Source organism: Bidens hawaiensis, unplaced genomic scaffold (assembly GCF_021521415.1).
Source record: "Bidens hawaiensis isolate Kalapana, Puna unplaced genomic scaffold, B.hawaiensis_p1.1 tig00005498_1, whole genome shotgun sequence".
Taxonomy (NCBI): Eukaryota; Viridiplantae; Streptophyta; class Magnoliopsida; order Asterales; family Asteraceae; genus Bidens; species Bidens hawaiensis.
Window position 1 is genome coordinate 796,400 of NW_027491353.1, and position 20,960 is coordinate 817,359.

General features: G+C 34.5%; 2 protein-coding genes across 2 annotated transcripts; one reads left to right on the forward strand and one right to left on the reverse strand.

Annotated features, from left to right (window-relative positions):
- Nucleotides 1-216: 216 nt before the first annotated feature.
- On the forward strand, nucleotides 217-705 carry LOC143629958 (B3 domain-containing protein At2g31720-like). Its single transcript, XM_077099097.1, has one exon. It carries the CDS (start codon nucleotides 217-219, stop codon nucleotides 703-705), a length of 489 nt encoding a protein of 162 aa, XP_076955212.1.
- A 1,310-nt stretch (nucleotides 706-2,015) lies between these two features.
- Nucleotides 2,016-8,517, reverse strand: LOC143629983 (floral homeotic protein AGAMOUS-like). Its single transcript, XM_077099115.1, has 8 exons — nucleotides 8,291-8,517; nucleotides 3,304-3,385; nucleotides 3,154-3,215; nucleotides 2,952-3,063; nucleotides 2,820-2,861; nucleotides 2,403-2,444; nucleotides 2,136-2,311; nucleotides 2,016-2,041 (listed from the first exon to the last, which is right to left on the reverse strand). Exons 1-8 carry the CDS (start codon nucleotides 8,515-8,517, stop codon nucleotides 2,038-2,040), a joined length of 747 nt encoding a protein of 248 aa, XP_076955230.1. The 3' UTR covers nucleotides 2,016-2,037.
- Nucleotides 8,518-20,960: the final 12,443 nt, after the last annotated feature.

Below are 20,960 nucleotides of genomic sequence, written 5' to 3' on the forward strand. Positions count from 1 at the left end.
AAGTTTTCATATATTAACGACGTTGTTGCTATGATCTCAGGTTCATGTTTCTAAAAGATTCACAACGTGGTTTAGCTGATGATTATTATTACAAAGAAATTCAAAAGTTTTATGAGGAGAAGAGAGAGCTGTTTGCTTATGAGAGAGCGTTAGAAACCGAAAACACGTTTATTGATCGAGGAGGATGATAACAAGAAAAAGAAGAGAAAGTTGCCAATGAAGTTGGACAGTGGGATGCTGATGAACGAAGACATAACCGTGCAGTTGAAGCGGTTCATCACCGGTGAGATGTATGGTTTAGATATGAAACTTGTGATCCAGAAAACCTTATTCGAAAGTGATTTGAATACAACCCAGAACAGATTGAATATGCCGATTAAGCAGTTGTTGACACGCCCGCATGAGTTCTTGACGGCTGAGGAGATACACGTCGTTAATGAAAGCAAAGAGGGTATCGAGGTTAGAGTGGTGGGCCCGGCAATGCAAATGTATAAGCGACCGTTGCGGTTGAAGATGTGGCATATGAAACGCAATGACAATTATGTGTTAAAGACTAACTGGAACAACTTTGTGGCTGATAATAAGGTTTTGGAGAAACACAAGAAGATTCAAGTGTGGTCGTTTCGTAAGCACAGACAGTTATGCTTTGCTATTGTGCCGGTGGAGAGACCCGATGCTGCAAATAAGTTCTGCTATTCGTGTTGATGTTCTTCGGTTTCTTGTCTTAGATTTCGTTGCTTAAATGGATGATTGTTCCGTTAGATTTGTTTAAACATTGAGTATTATTTTTGTTTTGGTTAATGTGAATGGATTAATACTTTTAGCTTTGTAAATAACTTCTTTAATTTCCAATACGATAATATAATTATCGATTTTGACAATAGTTAACATTTGTTTCATTTAGCCATAAAATCGATATGAAGTTATGAACAAGGTTACAATTCACATTCTGTAAATTAACATTTTAACATATATATTTTATAAATTCATTTGACAAAAGTAGAAGACTAAAAGATAGACAAAAATATAAGGGGAAAAGTAAATTTGGAATGGATAATGATAATTTTGTTCTATTAAACTCTAAAAATACAAATAATATATACCGACTAGATAAAATATTAATCATTATGCATTAATACTGAATTGTAAATAAATAACACGGGATTGTAAACCGAATTGGGTTGGTCAACTTTGGTCAATACCATTCTGAATCCATCACAATCGAAGTTTTATATAATTTACTATAAAACGATTACAATAAAGTGGCAGGCAAACGGGCAACAAGCTGCGCCACAACCCCCTTTTGAATAGCAAAGCCAATCCACAAACCGGCTATAGGATAGCAATACTCGAACTTATAGTAACAAATTGATCTACAAACCATTAGGTAGGGCCAACTAGGGAGCCGTTAAACCGGTTTTGGTGTGATATTGGGTTAGGCCAGATACCAGTTTAGTGGGATGGTACCCCTGTTTGTTGTCGGATGCGTCTGTTAGTGATACCCTGTTTTCTAGTAGCGTGCATTGGAACCAAACTCTATTAGAGTTAAAGCTTATTAGTTTTTAATCTATCGGCCCATATTTACCTAAATGTAGTAATGACTCATCATGGTTCATATGGTCATATTCGTCATGGTACATATGTTCATAGGTTCAACTTTGCACACATTTTTAATGAGATATTTCATAAAGTGCGTTTGAAAGACCACCCCACCAAAATGATGATAGCTCTACTATCAGTTTTTGGTTAATTATTTCTTGTTCGAAGACATATGTCATGATTATAACAAAATAATACTCGCAATATCAAAGTCTTCGACCATATCTAGCTTACGGTACAAAGACGATAACTTGAGGAAAAACCAAGTTGTTTCATAAAATACACAATTGTTGGCACCCATGGCAAATAAAACAAGAACACAAGCATCAAAATACTAAACACTTAAAATTATAATAAGGTTGCAACAAACCATATTAATCACCACCAAGATATTATATTATAGCAAGCAGAAACGTCTCAAATCCTTTATGCCATTACCTACCTGCATGAAGCCATTAAGGTACATATAAAGATCATAAGTCTCAAGATAGAATTCTAATATCTTAATTAATAATGTGTTTCTAGTGGAAACTTACACTAATTGGAGAGGGGTTTGATCTTGGCAAGAGTAGCTGTTATTGGGTTGAAGATCATTGACTTGAAGGTAGTTTCGACCATCGAATGGTTGATGAGCTGGCGGTACAAGATCATAATCAGAACTTCCGGGCATCAAGCTCATGTGTTGTTGCTGGGCTCTTTCATTTTCAGCAATCTGCATATTAAAAAAGTACCATTAAGATCGAACTTATACACGTGATAAAAACCGCGTATATATAGAACAGATTTATTGTTTTAGTGAGAACCTTTGCTCGGAGGAACTGATTATTGTTATGCAACTCGTTTTCCTGTGGTAACAAGAAAGTTGTTTAAAACCAAATGTTACAAGGGAATAATCATCAAACTAAATTAATGGCCAGTTTGACAGATACATTTTGACAAAGCAGTCTTGATTTTTTTTCCTTAAATATACATTGACTTTTGTTGTTACTTAGGGGTATTTGGGATTGCTTATTTAAGCGCCTTATAACTTATTAACTTTTCTAAAAAGTTGATAAGGTTTTTGGCAAACTTAAGTCCTTTTGTGTTGTAGTTTATTAAGTAGGGTAAAAATAAAGAGCTTTTGATAAGTCAGGATATTGTGACTTTTAAAAAAAAATAAATAATTTTGAAAAAAATCCCACCACCAATTGACTCAACCTGCTTGAAAACACATTACTTACTCGCTTTTGCATGTACTCGATTTCAGCAAATAGAAGTTCATTCTGCAAATTTGGCGAAAAAGTAGAAGTTGGATCATTGAAATGTGTTAATGGATGAATTAAAAGAAGCTTAATATGATAAATAATTAATACCTTTTTTGATCTGATCCTGCTAATGCCTTTCTCTAACTTGGTTTCAAGATTCTTGAGATCTTTTGCCGGCATGTTTCTGAGTGATTCACCCATGATGTTCCTATAAAATTGCCTTCTCACAAAAAATTACACAGAATATTGATGAGATCATGAGAATGAAACAAAAAATTAAATAAACAGACACGTAATAAATAAAGGTTACCTGTTTTGGTTCTGAAGGTTTGCGATTTGCTGTCGCAGCTTTGCGGCTTCTTGTTGGTAAAACTGCAAGAAAATGTTTTATATGAGTCATGTGTTTAAACTTTAATCAAACATGCATATAAAAATGTCTTGGTTTGTTAGAATATTTTACCTGAGCATTTGCTTCTGCAACAGAACCACTGCTTGGTGGATCCAAAGATGCTTTTTTGTACCTATCTATGGTTCCTTTCACACTGCATTAACAACAAAACAAACATATATCATCAAATGCATAATTACATATTCATGTATCCAATCACAACATAAGATAGATTGTTGGGATATAAACCAACAATTTATGTTTAGAAGTTTCTAATAGTTTTTATATAAATATAGTACAATTTTAACAAGAATATATTCCAAATGCATTGAGTTTCTTCCATCAAGTAGTCAAGTACATATATATTCCAGATATTAGGATTTTTATTTATAAATCTTTATTATATTGGTTAAGGTTATTTTCTACTCATCAATATGAGAATATTCTGAACAACAGTGTAGAAAAGTGCATATATAACTTTTGCCTCTTTTGAACACAATTATTTCTTGACTTTTCATGTAATATCAAATCGTGTGTTGCCTGTCACAAACTCGATCATGCAATTAATTAGTTGATTGACGCCTAATATTCTTATATTACAGTATTTAATTTAATTTCTTAGTTGTCAACACATGATAAATAATATTATGTTTCGATAAGAATAAAATTTCTCCATGAGATCATTTTTCTCGATTTATCTTTTTTTTTTCACATCATGTAATACGCAGCCGATAGCAATTCAATCATGCACTTCAATCTAAATTTCAAATTTAGTAGTCAAATGTTCTTTAATTATAGGGTTCTTAAGATGATCAATAACCTAAGTTTGAGTTCAAATCCTATATGTACTTTGAATAACCAAATACCACTTCCTTAACTCAAATAATTGAAAAATAAATGCATTTGATGAATGTTATTATCAGATATTTAAACATAAGTTAATAATTATGTTTTAAACTAATTTTTTAGCAAAGTATACTTTTATTAACAACAATAAAAAAATCAAATTAAAACAGAGAGATAGGTAAGCAGGAAACAAACTGCGTCCGCACCCCGTTTAAAACTAGTTAAAGATTTTTATACATGTGCTAAGTACTTATGCAAAAATGATCATTATTGAGTTAGGCAAATGTTACTGTTTGTTTAAAGTGTTAGGGGGGGGAGGGGTGGTGGATGTGGTGGCATCACTCGTCACACACCCCACCCAATCCAATGGTGTCACATCACCAACCCCAAATCCATCACATTTTGATGGAATTTGGTAGGGGTGGTGGTGTGGTGTGGTGTGATGGACAGCTTATTCGGCCACCTTCACCGAACCTTTTTCCGGCCAGCTTCATCCCAAACACCAACCTTTTTCCGGCCACCTTCATCCTTTTTGCCGGCCAAACACCAACCAACCAACCACCAAACACCAACCTTTTTCCGGCCACCCTCATCCTTTTTCCTGCCAAACACCAACCAACAAACCACCAGATCCGTACCCGACGACACTACCAACCACCAGATCCGTTCATCACGCACCAGATCCATTCATCACCGAGCTCCGGCAAGAAAAAAATCACCGGAATGGACCATTTTTTCCGGTCAAACACCAACCAACCAACTTTTTCCGGCCAAACACTCTCCCCTCCAACGGTCATTTTTTTCCTCAAGAACCCCACCATCACCCTTCATCACGCGTGACACCCATCACGCAAAATCCATTTTTTCTGCGTGACAAAGGAGCGGCGGCAGTGTGAAGAGGCTCACCACGCATGATGGGAGCTCTATCACGCACCTCCCCGTCCCCCTAAGGAACTATGTTTATAGTTGTTACTATGTTTTGTTCAATGGGTAGATGAAGTGTTCCCACTAGACACAGTAAAACCTATCAACTGTTTAATCAAAAGGCATTTGAGTTGTGACTTCAAGAAAACCATCAACTGAATAAAATCCCACTTTTCTCGGAAACTTAAGGATTCTATTTATATTCCTTATATGTATACTACCTTAACTTTCCCGAAACCACTGATTGGCTGGCTGCCTCTGCCACGTCCCCTCTTTATTATTGGTGACACTTCCTACGGTCAGATCTCTGCCACGTGTCAATAACCCATTACTCTCCGGGTAATCCCTTTAACCCTCACTCTTTTATTTATTTTAACCCCCAAGGGTAGATCCAAAATTATTACTTTCTCTCTGTCAACTCTGAGCCAATCAGAGCCGTCCATTTCATTAGCCTCTTTCTCCCTCTTCACACTCTTTCTCTCTCCATACATATATATATATACATACTATATACATACACGTGTATATATATATGTATCTATATCTATGAAAGATCTTTTTTTTTTTGAACGGCTAACTAAGTAACGCCGGATATCTCGTACGCGGCCCCCATTGGCTAAAGGTAGCCCGAGCCGGCCACTAGTCCGGACGGACGGAGCCCCTAGCGGTCCACATGTTGAGGGATTACCGGATAAAACCCGACCCCCACGCCCGCCAAACGGCACGACAGCGAGGAGCCGGTAAAACCGGGTGAGATCAGGACTCGAACCCTGGCAAGCCAGGGTCATACCTCATATCTCCCGTATAAGTTGGTGATAGTGAGGTTTGATCTCCCTACCTCTCACTTGTAAAGTGAGTGCTCTACCATTGAGCTACAACCAACTTATCTATGAAAGATCTAATGGTGATGCCCTAAGTTGAGATAAATATCTACCCCTAGGTTGCTGTTTCAGTTTCAACTTTAAGAAAGTATTTAAATCAAGAAATTTTGGATTAAAAAAAATAAAAGAAGTCAAACTAAAACAAAGAAAACAAAAGTCAAGAAACTGAAAATGGAATCTGGTGTGTGACGTTATCAAAGATTTGTTTCTTGTTGAGACAAATCCTACCCTTTCACCTAATCTTTATTTATTTTTCTTAGATTTTCATGTGGGTATTTGATTAAAGACAAAACTAATAATAAACATTAAATCTTGTTTTAATTTTTTTTATGTAAATATAAAAATCTTGAGAAAACTCCGTTGGAAACTAGCTGTGCAAACCTCTTAGATGAAAAGTCTTGAGTTTACTCCCAAGCGAGAAGTAATGTTTGGTAAAATTTAAAAGTGTGCAAAGAGTAAAGGTGTAACAAAAGAAAAATTGGAAAAAATGTTGATAAAACGTTGTAAACCCTAAATTGAAATATACAATACCTAAATGGTACATTTAATAATGTAGACATTCTTTTGGAAAACCCCTATTTTATAAATTAAAAAGTTCCTAACCCTAATTTGTTACTTTTTGACCTAGATATAAAACATTTTATTCAATATAGTAAGGTTTTACAAAATACCAACAAAAATAAAATAAATCGTTTTAACTTTTTTTGTTATCAATCTTTATATACATAATAATTTTTCACCTCATAATAAATATATAGCATGTGATTTACATAAAAACAAATATTAAATAATTTATTCACATGTTATTATTTTTTAACTCTTTTATAGGTTTCATACGTAAAACGGAATTTTTCTCATTTTTTTTTTCTAATTTCAAGATAAAAAAGACATTGTAATTCAATCAATTTTGTTATATTTCAAAATTTTCTAATATGCATACGGAAATTATGGAACACCCGGTTCATTTTTTGCGGAAAAGAAAAAATTAAATTACCCACACAAATATTTATGATAAAAGTGAAAAATATGTTTACTTTGCAAATCTTGTACTTACACATGGACAATAAACTAAATAGGAAAAAGGTTATGAAGATTTGGTGCAAGCCATAATAGTTTTACTACGCTGAAAATCTTTTGTGACATATGAAAGATAATACTTTAATTTTTCACTTATGTAAATTGCAAACTGATTTGAAAACCTAATAAAGCTATTTATTTTTGGTTTTTGTTGATGACATATGTTTTCTCATATATAGTCCTATCATTTTGCTTTGGTAATGTTTAACTGACATACATATTTCTATTAAGGAAGTGTCAAAATGATGAAAGTTTTGAACAAATAGGAACTTGACAACATCACTGTAGGCCTTCCCTAGCTAGCCACAACTTGTGTGTGTGAGAGAGAAACAAAGAGAGAGAGAGAGAGAGAGAGAGAGGGGTTAAATAAACAGCAATGGAGGAAGGGTAGATGTGAAGCTGATCTCAGTGTTCTGCAATACACTTCCTAAATCTTTGCTTATTTGCTTTCAACATATCCAATGTTTGCTTTAGCAACAGATCTTGTAGGTACCAAAATATGAAACAAATATTGGATCATAAAGAAGAAAAATACTTAAAAAGCCAAAGTAAAAATTATAAAACCAAACATAAGCTCATTGAGGTAAAGAAACAAAGCAGAAAAGGAGAAAGACAAGTGAATCTTTGTTCTGCACAAAAACCTCACACAAACCACCTTAGGATTGTGTCCTTGTTCCTAAATCCTCAAAACACACACTTTCATTCAAGAACAACACAATCCCACAAAAAAAAACATAAAAAAGACCAAACCAAGCTCCAAAAAAACCAAATTTTCTCCCAAAAAAAGCCTATTAAAGATCATAAATCTTTAGTGGGTTTTCAAGATTTCTTTTACATTATGCCAAAAAAAATACTAATTTTATCATAAAAAAACCAGTTTTTTTGCCAAAAAAATAAATATTAAAGACCATAGATCTCTAGCTAGCTAGTGGGTTTTCAAGATTTCTTTAGATTGATGCCAAAAAATATCAATTTTTAACATGAAATTTATTTGCCAAAAACTATTAAAGATAATAAATTTTTAGTGGATTTTCAAGATTTCTTTAAAAGAAGTCAACAAGAACCAGCTTTTAACATGAAAAAACTAATTTTTGTGCCAAGAAACTATTGAAGATCATAAATCTTTAGTAAGTTTTCAAGATACCTTAAAAAATGATACCAAAAATTACCAATTCTGAACATGAAAAAACCTTTTTTTAGACAATAAACTATTAAAGATTTAAAATCTTTAGTGGGTTGTCAAGATTTCATTAAAAAGATACAAAAACTAATAATAATAATAATAATAATAATAATAATAATAATAATAATAATAATAATAATAATTTGACCTGTTGTTGGCATACTCATAGAGGCGACCGCGGCTGGAGAAGACAATAAGAGTAACCTCAGCATCACAAAGAACCGACAACTCATAAGCCTTCTTCAACAAACCGTTACGCCTTTTACAAAATGTCACTTGTCGGTTTGTCGTGTTTTCGATCCGTTTGATTTCGATCTTTCCCCGGCCCAGTTTTCGCTGCGGTGACATCTCACCGGACTCATTAGCAAAAGACATATAGATGCTCCTGAAATCAATCAAACATTAAAAAAAAGTTAATGATTGATAGAATTTTATAAATTTCATAATAAACTTACAATTAATAATGAAATGAAGAGTATGAAAAAGGCCTAAAAGTTGGAAAAATATTATTAGCTCATATTAGCCCAAACAACATCCTGTGCATCAAGATTTGCATGATCTGTTTCTTTTTTTTTTTTGAGGTTTGCAAACCAAAACCAGACAATAAACTATTGAAATTGTTACATCAAATAACAAAGTATATATATATATATATATATATATATAATAAAAGTAACTGATTAATTTTTGGATGGATTGAGTTGAGAATTGATGGGATATGATAATGTATAATTGAAGAGTAAAGAAATATTATTATGAGGATTCAACACCTTTTTGATCTCTCTCTCTCTCTCTGCTTTTTGAGGGTTGTTTCCAACGAATCTGAACAGGAAAGATGCAGAAAATGGAATGGGGAGGTGGGATGGTTGATGAGTAGTATTTATAAAGTAGACAACGACTACTTTGTCCTTTAAATTAATGATAAAACCCTCTTAAGTAATAGGGGCTTTCGTTGGTTATTATTTTTCGGGTTTTTTTGGTAGGAAAAAAATGACCTTGTAACCGACCCATCTGAGGTTCAGGTTATTTTGGTTTGGGATTTTTGGGTGTGTTATAAGTCAAGAATGCCCGGGAAATATAGACGGCTTTGAAAGCACGGTATGTTGGGGCCGAGCGAGTTCAAAAGGCTCGACTGCTAACGTTAAAAAGTGAATTTGAGAAACTCAAGATGGCGGAAGACGAGACCGTTGATCAGTTTGCAGGAAAGATAACAGGTATGGTTTCAAAGGCAACGAGTCTAGGTCACGTGTTCGAGCAAGATGTCTTGGTGAAGAAGTTACTAGATGGAGTTCCAGATAAGTACTTTCAACTCGTAGCCTCAATTGAGCAAACGGTTGATCTCGATAGTATGAGGTTTGAAGATGCTGTTGGAAGACTTAAGGCGTTTGAGGAACGTCTACGAGGGAGAGAACGCGCTTCAAATTCACAAGGTCAGTTACTTTTCAATCGGTCGGAAAGTAATTACAAAGGAAAGTCGTATGATCAGTCTGGTAGCCGAGGTAAGGGTTGGCCAAATTCATAGGGCGTGGAAGAGGCCGGGAAACCGGAGGTCAAGACCGAGAGGATGCGGATCAAGATAGTTGTGACAACCGAGATGGTCAACATCGTGGGTCAAGGTATACGGGTGAAAGAAAAGATTGTCAATGGAGAAGAAGGGATATGTCACAGGTACAGTGTTACCGTTGTGATGAGTTCGGTCACTCTATGTCTACGTGTCCAGAACGTATGAAGAAAAAAGAATAATCGAATTTGAACAAAATTGATGATTTTGATCCAAGTTTATTTATGATTAAAGGTGATCAGAAAACGATTATCTGAATGAAGACGAGGTGATTCCAAAGCATTTCGAAACCGAGCCGATGGAGAAAGATGTTTGGTATCTCGACAACGGAGCATCGAATCACATGACGGGTAATAAATCGTATTTTATGTATTGAATGAACAAGTCACGGGAACGGTGAAGTTTAGAGATGAATCTTGTATTGATATTCGGGGAAAAAGATCGGTCTTAATTGAAGGAAAAACGAGGGAGCAACGTTTGTTGACCGATGTCTACTACATCCCGAGCCTACAGTGCAATATCATAAGTCTTGGTCAAGCAACGGAAGGTGGATGCGAGATTCACATGAAACATGATTTGCTAACCATGAAAGATGATATAGGTAAGCTTTTGATGAAGGTGACAAGGACCAAGAATCGATTGTAGAAGTTTAGTCTCAAGATAACAAGTCCCGCTAAACGCGGTATCACTGGAGTGAAGAATTTTGCAGGTAGGGATCGTTAAAGTATTGGACTGAAAGAAGACAAGTCGGTTACGAGTCAGATTCCAATCAAAGATCCAAGTTCAAAAATTCAAAGCCCAAAGAAGAGTGTTCAAGAAACTAAGTGTGTGGTCAAAGAAGTGATTCAAGCCCAAGGGAAGGCGTGTAATGATCAAACGAAGCAAGTGTGTCTTCTAGCCAAGTGGAGCCGAAAGAACATTGCAAGAGATCATGAAAAGCCTCGGAGAATCAAAAGAATGATGACAAGCGTGAAGTTGAAGACCCGCCAATTTCGAGTAAGAAATTAGGGGGTGAGTCAGGTGACTCGGGTACAACAATTGCGGGGTGATTGTTGGGTCAATTGTTGTTTATCCCAAGTGTAATGCCCAACCCAAGAATTAGGTTTTATTATATTTAGTAATGTCTTGGATAACAAGTTAGGTTAGTTTATATAAACCGAGTTATGGTTAAACATTAGAGAGGGTGAGTTTGTTGTAACCGAGTTAGGGTTCATCAAGAGTCAAACCGAGTTAGGGTTTGAAAGAGTTGTAATCAGTTTTTTGAGTGATATTTTCTAATTAATATAAACGAGAGTTAGTCGTTTAATTCGTATGCTTGATTATCGATCTGGGACTTGAATGTATACAGCTGAACATATGTCCATAGATCACATGTCAAACCAACTCCTTGTCAACATGGATTTACTCGGTATTTGTTTTGTAAGAATGGATCTGATACAAACTAAATTAACCTACTATATGTATAAATAACTAAAATAACTATTACTACTCTACAAAATTACCCTAGTGTTAGCATAATAATTATAGTTATTTGTGCGTTTCTCAGGTTAAATGTTGTTTATATTTTATTTTGTTTTATACAGGGTGTTACTAAATTGTACCTATCTCCCTACTATTTTTCCAATTTATATTCTTTCCTTAAACTTCTCAAATAAATTACTATTTTTTTTTTAACTTTTATTAAAAATATTAGTCCATCTAGCATTTTTCACTTGATAATTCTCTTGATATAATGAAGGTTGATATCATTAGTGGTTCGATTTTCTTACAAGTTTGATGTTCTAACACATATGCTATAAGTAATACAAGTCTTTAATTCACTCATTTTACATCCAATTTGAATTTTCTTTAATAACTAGTGCACACTATTTTTTATTCCAAAGAAAATAAATAAAAATGTGTTTATGTTTAACTTTTTTATTTCAACATTATAGCATAGATTTTATTAAAAATGAAGTTATATTCAAATTAAAGTATTATTTGACCTTCATGCACAACTAGAGTGAGTGTAATTTATCAATTCATTTAAATACATATTGATTGTCATCATTTATGTATGTATTACATGCATGCTTATTATCATTTACATACACTATTTAATCATTAATGTTGGAAAATACTACATATATAAATTGTTGTTACTTGATGAATACACGTTTTTAACCATCAAAAAATGAAAAGAAATGGAAAGCAAAGATAATTTATAAGAATTGGAGTTTTTGAAAAACAAAGGTACGGTTGTCCCTACCTAGAAGTCAACATCAGTCAACAGAATTTTTACACCTTAAAGCACGGTCACGCCTACCTTGTCAAGGCCGGGCATGTTGAAGTCAAGACAACGCCTAGAAGATTTCAAAGCTGATAAGCACGATCGTGCCAGGTTTGCCTTTCACCTGTACTCCTGTATAATTGTATAATTGGGACCTATATAGCACTTCGTTCATCCCATTCCACACCCCCACTCTGGCATTTCCACCTCTATAGTTAATACTTAATAGTCGCTAAGAAGCAGATCGACCAAAAATATCATCTAAGTGTGACTAAGTTTGATTAATATGTCTTCAAGTTCCCTAAAAAGACAAAATGAAGAAAAGACACGAGATAATGAGACAAGAATAAATTGAAAAAGATGAAGAGTCTCTCCTTGTACCATTTTTATAACAAGTGGGGGACGAAAATATGCTTAGTACAAGCATGCTAGTGTTGTTACAATAAAGAGACATCAAGGAAAAAAGAACCAACAAACCAAAGATTTTGTCTTCAAGTCTTGACAAGCGAGCAACCCCTATAAATATAAAGCATGGCCTCTTCATCTGGTAGGCTGGAGGTTAGGATTAATCTCTCCTACGTACATCTCCGAACCTCAAGGTTTCACACTCTTAATAGTCATAATAAACAAAGAAAAGATAAAGATTAATCACTATTTTGTAAAACAAATAATTCAAATAACGGTTAAGCGAGCCTAGCCCTTTATATACTTGCTAAAGTAAATCGAAATTACAAAGTATTATTTCAAGACAAGTGTTTTATACTCTTAAATAGCTTAAAACCACCCTCTCTCCGACACATTTAATAGAACATTGCGTTACGCTTCTCAAGATATAAACCAGATATAATCGAATAATAATGATCTGTTTATTGAATTTATTGAGTTATCAATCATTTCAAGTAACTAGGAATCATGCTGATATCAAAATAATTAACTAGTAAGGGAAACAATGAAATAGTGTTGTTATATATAGACAAAAGCACTTGGAATATATATGGATATTGAAAAGTCACAGTGGTAATCTTTTGAACATACAACCCCGATACTATATAAACTAGTCCACTGGTGCATTTCATGGAACCAACTAAACTATTGTGGACCAATTTTATATTTTATTTTTCTCCTACTTTGGGACAATAAATGTATCAAAACTATAATTCCTAATCCAGAAAATCATATTTGTCGTCTAAAAAAACACAACATTCTCAATGCAATTCCTTCATTGTATACATAAAGTAACGTGTTACAATGTTCACTCGTATAAGCAAAGATATTATAACTCCATTATCTGATCAAAATTTGAATTGTAGGGGAAGCAGTTTCCGTGTTTGACAATGGCCTTTGGGGGGCGATTGAGGATATCGTGGTTTGTGGTGGTGCCTTCTTTGGAGATTTTCAATGGAGGTTGACATCACTTCCGACTCGTTTTGGAGGTTTGGGTTTATGTTCAGCTTCAGACGTTTCTACTTATGCGTTTGTGGCTCGAGGGCGCAATCTTGGGAATTGCAAGAACACATTCTTCGAGGTTGTGGTATTGATGGGTTTGACTCCGATTATGGGAGTGCGATAGATCGGTTGCACATTTCACTTCCCGATTTTGATATTAGCGGTTTCTCTAATAAAAACACCCCCCCTAAAGCCCAACATGCTTTTGCGAGTGCCCTTTATAGTGGAATCATCAAGAGTTTGGAAATGAAGTTTGATTTATCCCCTCGTCAGAAAGCAGTGTTTGAGTGTCTTCGGGCTCAAGATTTCTTAAGTGTTCTCCCTATTGAAGGATTGGGCCAACATTTGTTCGCTTTGGAGTACAGGGCCATCCTGAAGTATCGGTTAATGATCCCTTTGTTTCCGGTAGATGAGTCGTGCCCGGTTTGCCGTAAGGTTTGTTTGGATGGCGAGCATGCGGTTCACTGCAAAGAGTTGCCTGAGTTTAAGTACAAGCATGATTTGGTGAGGGATGTTCTATGCGATGTTCTTAAACGGGCCGGAATTTCGGCTAATTAGGAAACCCCCGTAAACTTTCTTACGGATCCACAAGAAGGAATATCTACATTACGACCGGCCAATATTCTTGTTTTTGGGTGGGTAGGGGGAAAAACACGCTTGTGTCGACCTCACAGGAGTGTCCCCTCTTGTTGGGATCAGGGACAATGGGTTTGTAGCAGGGCAGACAGCATTGAAGGCGACATCGGGGAAGGTTGCTAAACACGAGAGAGCTTGTTTGGAGAATCAACACGTGTTTATCCCTTTGCCTTTGACACTTTTGGTTTCTTAGCTCCGGATGCCGTGGACATTTTGAATAGGGTTCAGAAAGTTACGCATAGTAACGTATCGGCCCATAAGAATCGAAACTTTGTTTTTAGTAGGATTGGATTTGCTATCCAAAAGTGGGTTGCGGCATAACTTGTTGTCCGCTTACCTGCCACTTCATTGTAAATCATTTGCATGTTTCAACATAATATAATGATTTGTCATTAAGCTAGTGATTTGCATCATTTTTGAACACATTATATATGGAACCTTAAAGGTTAGACTAAAAAGAGACATATGTTCCTCCACTTGGACTAATAACTATTGGGTTACGGTATTTACCCCGACCCAAAGCACCAAAAGAATTCTTAAGTCACATTGATAAATTAGTAGTGTGCCCGTTTGATTATTCTCTGTAAACTATTAAAAATATAAGTTTAGTTAACTATGTTCAAGTATAAAAACAAATAAAAATAGTTAATATCAATAATTGGGTCCTCCGAAACATCGACCCACGTGCTTGCTAAAGTGAATTCTCTCCACTCGTCCATTTTTCACCTTGGTCTTCTTTTTTTCTTTCATCATCCACCATGATGGATGATACATCCTTATTTTGTGTTTTCTTTTGGTAATCTTTTTCGATGATGGTGGTGCAAACAGATTGTGTTAGGTTTTCAGGACAACCTTAGATATGTTGCTTGGATGTGAAATGTCATTGCCTGGGCTAAGAATATGTTTTGTTGGTTTAGAAATGCGGCCCAATTGGCGTAATCAATTGGTTCGATATAAAGACGGGGCGGTAAACTAACTTTGGATTGTATAGGTTGTTCGGGTTGTTAATTTGGTTAAAGAACAAGTGGTTGGGATCCTTGGAATCGAACAACAAAAAGCAAATAATTAAAAGCTATGAAATTTGAGAGTAGGGATACAATGCTTGGTAAATATTTGAGATCAATAGGTATTTATTTATAGAATTAAAATAGTTTATTACTTTTTTAGTTGATCAAACAGTCTCCTTCCTTTAACGGCCTTTTCTGGGAAGTCCCGTCATCTCAAAAATGCGTTGGGCTCAAAGTGGATGAAAATGTCTCACCCGTAGCGATATGGATGGAGATGTTTTGATGAAAAAACGCCCCATTACAGATCACTTTATAAATTCCAGAAACTTAAGAGCCCCAAAATCTAATATTATGAACTGTAAGGACTGTTCTTGGAATCGTTAATAATAAGTATTATTTATTATTTTTTAAGGCAGCAGGCCAGTGTTTACCAACAAGCAACAGGACACAGCTGCTTCGACCCAGCCCAAGTTAGATATAACACTAAACACTCCCCCATGGCCCCATTTGGTGTTCTTGGCCCAAAGACTCATTTTCTTTCACATCGTGTTTCTTCCTTATTTTTGCACTCACTCGTAAATACACATACGCTATTAACATTCTGTCATTATCCCCGGCTCTACATGTGTTGTCTCTGCCGCCACCTCCATTGCGGCGGCCATCATCGCTCCACAGCAAGTGTCAGCACCCCAATGCCGACACCAGCCACGTTATAAATATATATAGAGGGCGAAATTACATGACATGTTAGTTTACTTATCTGTTTTACCAAACTTCACTGTAGAAATTAATTTGTATTTAAAGTGACGCAACATCCACTAAATTCGATCAAGTATAGTTTTGAAAATTTTTTAGTCAAAGTTAAAAGTTTTTAACTTTTATATCAAAAGTTAAACAACCATTTTAGTCCGTAAATATTTTACGAATGGAGACTGAAAAGATAGAACAACTAAAGAAAATACCAAGATGCTAAATTCATAAATTTTCATAAAGTATAACTCTCTTGTATCATATCAATCTATTCTAATAAAAGACTACTCATTCTTGCCACTTATCAATCTCTTAGCCATCCTCACCTTTTTTTTCAACCAATTTCAATATATGGTTCTTAGCTTTTAAGTCATTTTAATATATGAATTCAACTTTTATTAAATGTATATCTTAACTCATTCATTCATTAACATTACTTGTGAAATAAGAAAATAAGAAAATATCAAAATTGAAGTTCCAAGCCATTAGAATAGAACTTTAAAGTCACAGGTAGTTGCAGATTAAATAAAATAAAGGTGCATCATTGTTGAAGAATTCAGATTTGTATGGAAAATACAAACTATTTTTAAATTGAGATTCGAGCCGTAATCCATAATTTTTTTATATAAGATTGGTTTTTAATTTGAATTTAAAATTTTCTCATATGCATTTGAACTCAGGAAAGTATGTATTTTTCTTAATTTTCTTCGAACATTATGTATAAATATCGCAAACATGAAGAATACTTATTATATATATATATATATATATATATATATATATATAGAAAATGGTTCAAATAAAAAGAAGTTGTTTCCTATGAATGGTAAGAACCAACATAATTTTGACATTTGACATTAATACCTATGGTGAAAGAACAATTGTAGGAAACTATGTCGGTTATAATGGTGAAAGAGTAATTGTATGAAACTATGACGGTTTTTTGTAATTTAAATCCCACCCATTGATTGATATGATCCAATGTCTATGATTTATTCCTAGTCTTCCTAGAAAACTACTTATTTTAGGAAAACCCTCCCATATATATATATATATATATATATATCTTGAACATTATAATTATAAGAGAAAAGATCAAATAAGAGGTTTGATTTTCCTAAGAAAGCTAAGAAGAAGGGTATTTTTGTCTAATACCTTTATATTGAAAACCCACTTAATTAAAACCCACTTAAATTTTCACTTATCTCCTACAACCCCCACCGCCACCCACCGCCACCACCTTGCCGGAAAAGTCTTTGGAAATTTCGTCGGAAAATAAAACACTATGTAAAAAACACAATGGAGAAAACACTATGAAAATAAAAACACAATGACAAAAATACAATTAAATAACACAATGTAAAAAACACAATGCAAAAAACACTATGAAAATATAAATCACAATTGTATAACACAATTTTGTAATACACAATTATAGTAAAACACAATTTGTAAAAACCCACGAATTTTTTTTATTTTTATAAAGTAATATGGTACTCATATAAAAGATAAAAAAACACTCGTTATTATGGTGAAATTGTTTTGAAAAAAAATGCCGTATGAAAAAGTTATGGACGTTTTAAAATGATGGGGGAATTTGACATGTGCCTTCCATGTGGAGAGAGAAAGTCAACAAATGTGTTATCTCTATTATACCATTACCCTTGTTTTACACTTGATGATCTCTCTAATCTAATCTCAACCATTCAATTTTAAAATGAATGGACAAGATTATTTCCTATCCTTTCTAGGAAAACTAATCTTCTTATTATAACGTAACTCATAATTATAAGAGAGGAAGGTGCACCAATATGGGTAGGTTGTATGGCTTCCAAATCACATGACAACACCACCCCATCCCATGTGGGTAAGGTGCATGACTTCATTCCATGACAAACCTTTGCCACACAAAATTGATTCATTATTGACCATTGAAGTATTAAATTGAATTAATAAAGTTCTAGGGTATTTGTGAGTAGGTGATGCTTGTAAGTTTGTGGGTAATTAAGGATAAAAATGAGGTGGCGGTACATGATTGACCAATGCATGGGTAATACCCATAAGTGCCCCGTCCCCTCTAATCCATATGTATAAAGATTAACTATATGAACCATATGTCATTTATTTATATGACTTTTTTATGTAGTAAAATGGTTTTAGCGATAAGAAGATCAATATTTAGTTTTTAATATTTTCTTCCATAACTCAGACCGAAATGTTTCAAAAGTATATATTTTATGGCTTGGTTAATACTTTTTTAATATATTTAGTTTAATATGTCTTATAAGACAAATTAGTTAACAAAAAACATTTAAAACGTCAAACCAAAAAATTTGTTTCAATCTCATTCCACTGTTTTCGTTTGTCAATAGCAATTTTATCATGATCAATTAATTTCAAATTCTTAAGATTATAAGGATGATTATCTCATCAAAGTTCAAAGTTCAGGTAATCTGACGTTTGGGATAATCATGATTTTTGGATAAACATTAGTAGATGATCTCAAATGACATAATATTAAATGATTAAAAGATATGATTTTTTTGTGTATGAATATTTTTTTGTTAGTTTCATGGATACATTATCATTTATCTAGGGTTGGTATGTACTTGAAGAACCTTACTTGTCACACAGAATAGTTATAAGCAGAGCTATATGTTACCTTATCAAGAGTTACAAACAGACATGTACTAAAGATTTTGATTTTTAATTAAAGATGTATACCGGCCAATACAATCACAAATGTAGTGTACAAAGAAGGTTTTACTTATGTAAAATCTGTAATTTTAATGTAAATTTTAATTTTATTAACAATATATGATCATGTTGTTGATTGTATTTCACTTAATGGTTAAAGTTTAAAATTTTCATCAATTACTCGTGTAATACACGGGCCTCAAACTAGTATATATATAAACTCATGGTTATAAAACCAAAACAATATAACGAGGTTAGCTCAAAACGAAGCATATACAGGTAAATTTGATTTAGAGCAAAGTGAATGTGATGTTAAGCTTTTTAACTTAGATGTGACTTTTCTTCAAACCGTATCGTTTTAGTGTTTGATTTTTTTTTTGGGGGGGGGGGGTGTTGAGGGCGACTTTTTTGCTAGGTAGGCTGTGCTGAAGGCAAAATCGGTATAAATTGCTAAACACGAGAAAACGTAAGCTGAGAATCAACATGTCTTCATTTTTTTTTTAATTTAGCTATGTTTTTGAAAGAGTTCAATTAGTCATCATAGTAACTTATCGACATCAAAACACTAAAATTTGATCTTCATGCATTTTTTTTTAAATTATCATTGTAAGGTTTCATTTAAAATGTAATTTAATGTATTGTAATAATACGTATACTGACTTATGAATTGTATACGTTTTATGTATTTATTGCTTAACTCTGTTTGTATTTTTATTATTTGAATCATCTCGTGTATTACACCAGTTCTAAAGCTAGTATATAATATAACTCTTAAAATGTAACTAATCATCCAATAGTGAGTATTTACTGGATCTTAATTCCGCCTTCGGTTTTCACATTATCTCAAACCTACATAATCTTGCTTGATGAACATATCCAATAATAAAACTCATGATTTGTTGGAACTAAAGGCAATGGGTCGGTAAGTGTTAAAGACGTACCCAAATATATTATGAAATTGTTGCTTAAAATGATGAAGCCATGACCAATTGAGCAATGATAGGTAGATATGTACATAACTTGGTGTGCTAGATATATCATGGAATGTTCATGACATAGGTAACCAAGAATAGATTTTCATGTGGTAAAATTTATTCGATAATTGAAGTACATTTTTTTTCAAAAGATCTGCATAAAAATTTAGTTGTCAAGGAAATATTATAAAGTAAATGTTTTGTAATTGATTTAAAAAAGCAAAGTTATACATATTTGAAGAGGTATGTACCCGCCTCAACACCGACCAAGGCGGGTCAACCCACAAGATATAGACAAGAGGCTTGAAATCAAGACACTATGAAGGCACAAAGCCAAAACCTATGCGCATGGCGCATATCACATATGCTCATGCATCACATGCTCAGGCATCATATGCCCAGGCACCACACATGCTCAGGCATCATATGCCCAGGCACCACACATGCTCAGGCATCATATGCCCAGGCATCACATATGCCAGGCATCACATATGCTCACGCATCACATATGCTCGCGCATATCACATATGCGCGTGGCGCATAAGCGCGCGGCGCATATCACATGCTCGTGCATATTACATCTGCGCATGAAACATCTGCGCGTGAGAATAAAGAGAAGACCTCGCGCATCCTCAGGATTGGCGCATATCACACATGCACATAATCAACCTCGTCCTTATCCAAATCAAGATTAGGGCAACCTTGATTGTGCACGTCAGACAACCTTCCAGAAGGTATCTTTTTAAGGAATAAGAATATGCTGATGTCGACAGCTGCCAATGAAAGGTGGACAACTCAGCATAAACCATGTGCTACCACGTGATTATAACCAATGAGAAAGCACCAGGTGTCCCAGAGGACACGTGGCGCAGAGCAATTGGAGGAGGCCAACAAGGCTGAGCCCAATCAGTGGAAACCCTAGCACTATAAATACAGCATCAACTCCACAAGGAGAGACATCCAATCATATTCAATCATATTCAATTACATTCAATCACAGACAGTTACAGTCAGTAACACACATCAGAGAACATCCAATTACAGAGTATTCAGCTATTAAGCAATACTCTCCAAATTCCTTACTCTCACATATTATTATCTTCTCCCACAAATACTTATTCTCACACCGGAGGGTTACCCCAAAGAGAACCCCTCTGTCCCTTTCTGAGGGGTAAGTTGACGGTGCTGTTCATTTTGTAGGTGGAAGAACCCAGATCCAAGAAAACCATCGGTGAAATAGTATAATCATACCCGAGGAAAGTAGATCGTCTACCAGTGAGTCGATCCACGCTTCTTCATTGGCGCCATCCACTGTTACAACGGCAATCAGATCTCATCAGATCTATATATAAAAAAAATCACCATGGTTTCTGGCGTTCATAACGTTGATCAAGTTCTGGAGGATATTGAACGTGAGGATGTTAATGAGGAACAGCAGTTTCTGAGGGGGCCGCGTGATTCTACGCGCACCACCAGTA

Bases quoted from the DNA above. Each gene is read 5' to 3' on its own strand.
- LOC143629958 (XM_077099097.1), top strand. From the start codon at position 217: ATGAAGTTGGACAGTGGGATGCTGATGAACGAAGACATAACCGTGCAG.
- LOC143629983 (XM_077099115.1), bottom strand. From the start codon at position 8,517: ATGTCTTTTGCTAATGAGTCCGGTGAGATGTCACCGCAGCGAAAACTG. The intron at 2,862-2,951 runs GTATTAATTATT...CCAAATTTGCAG, and splicing joins GCAGGATCAGATCAAAAAAG to AATGAACTTCTATTTGCTGA. The intron at 2,445-2,819 runs GTAAGTAATGTG...TTGTTACCACAG, and splicing joins TCGAGTACATGCAAAAGCGA to GAAAACGAGTTGCATAACAA.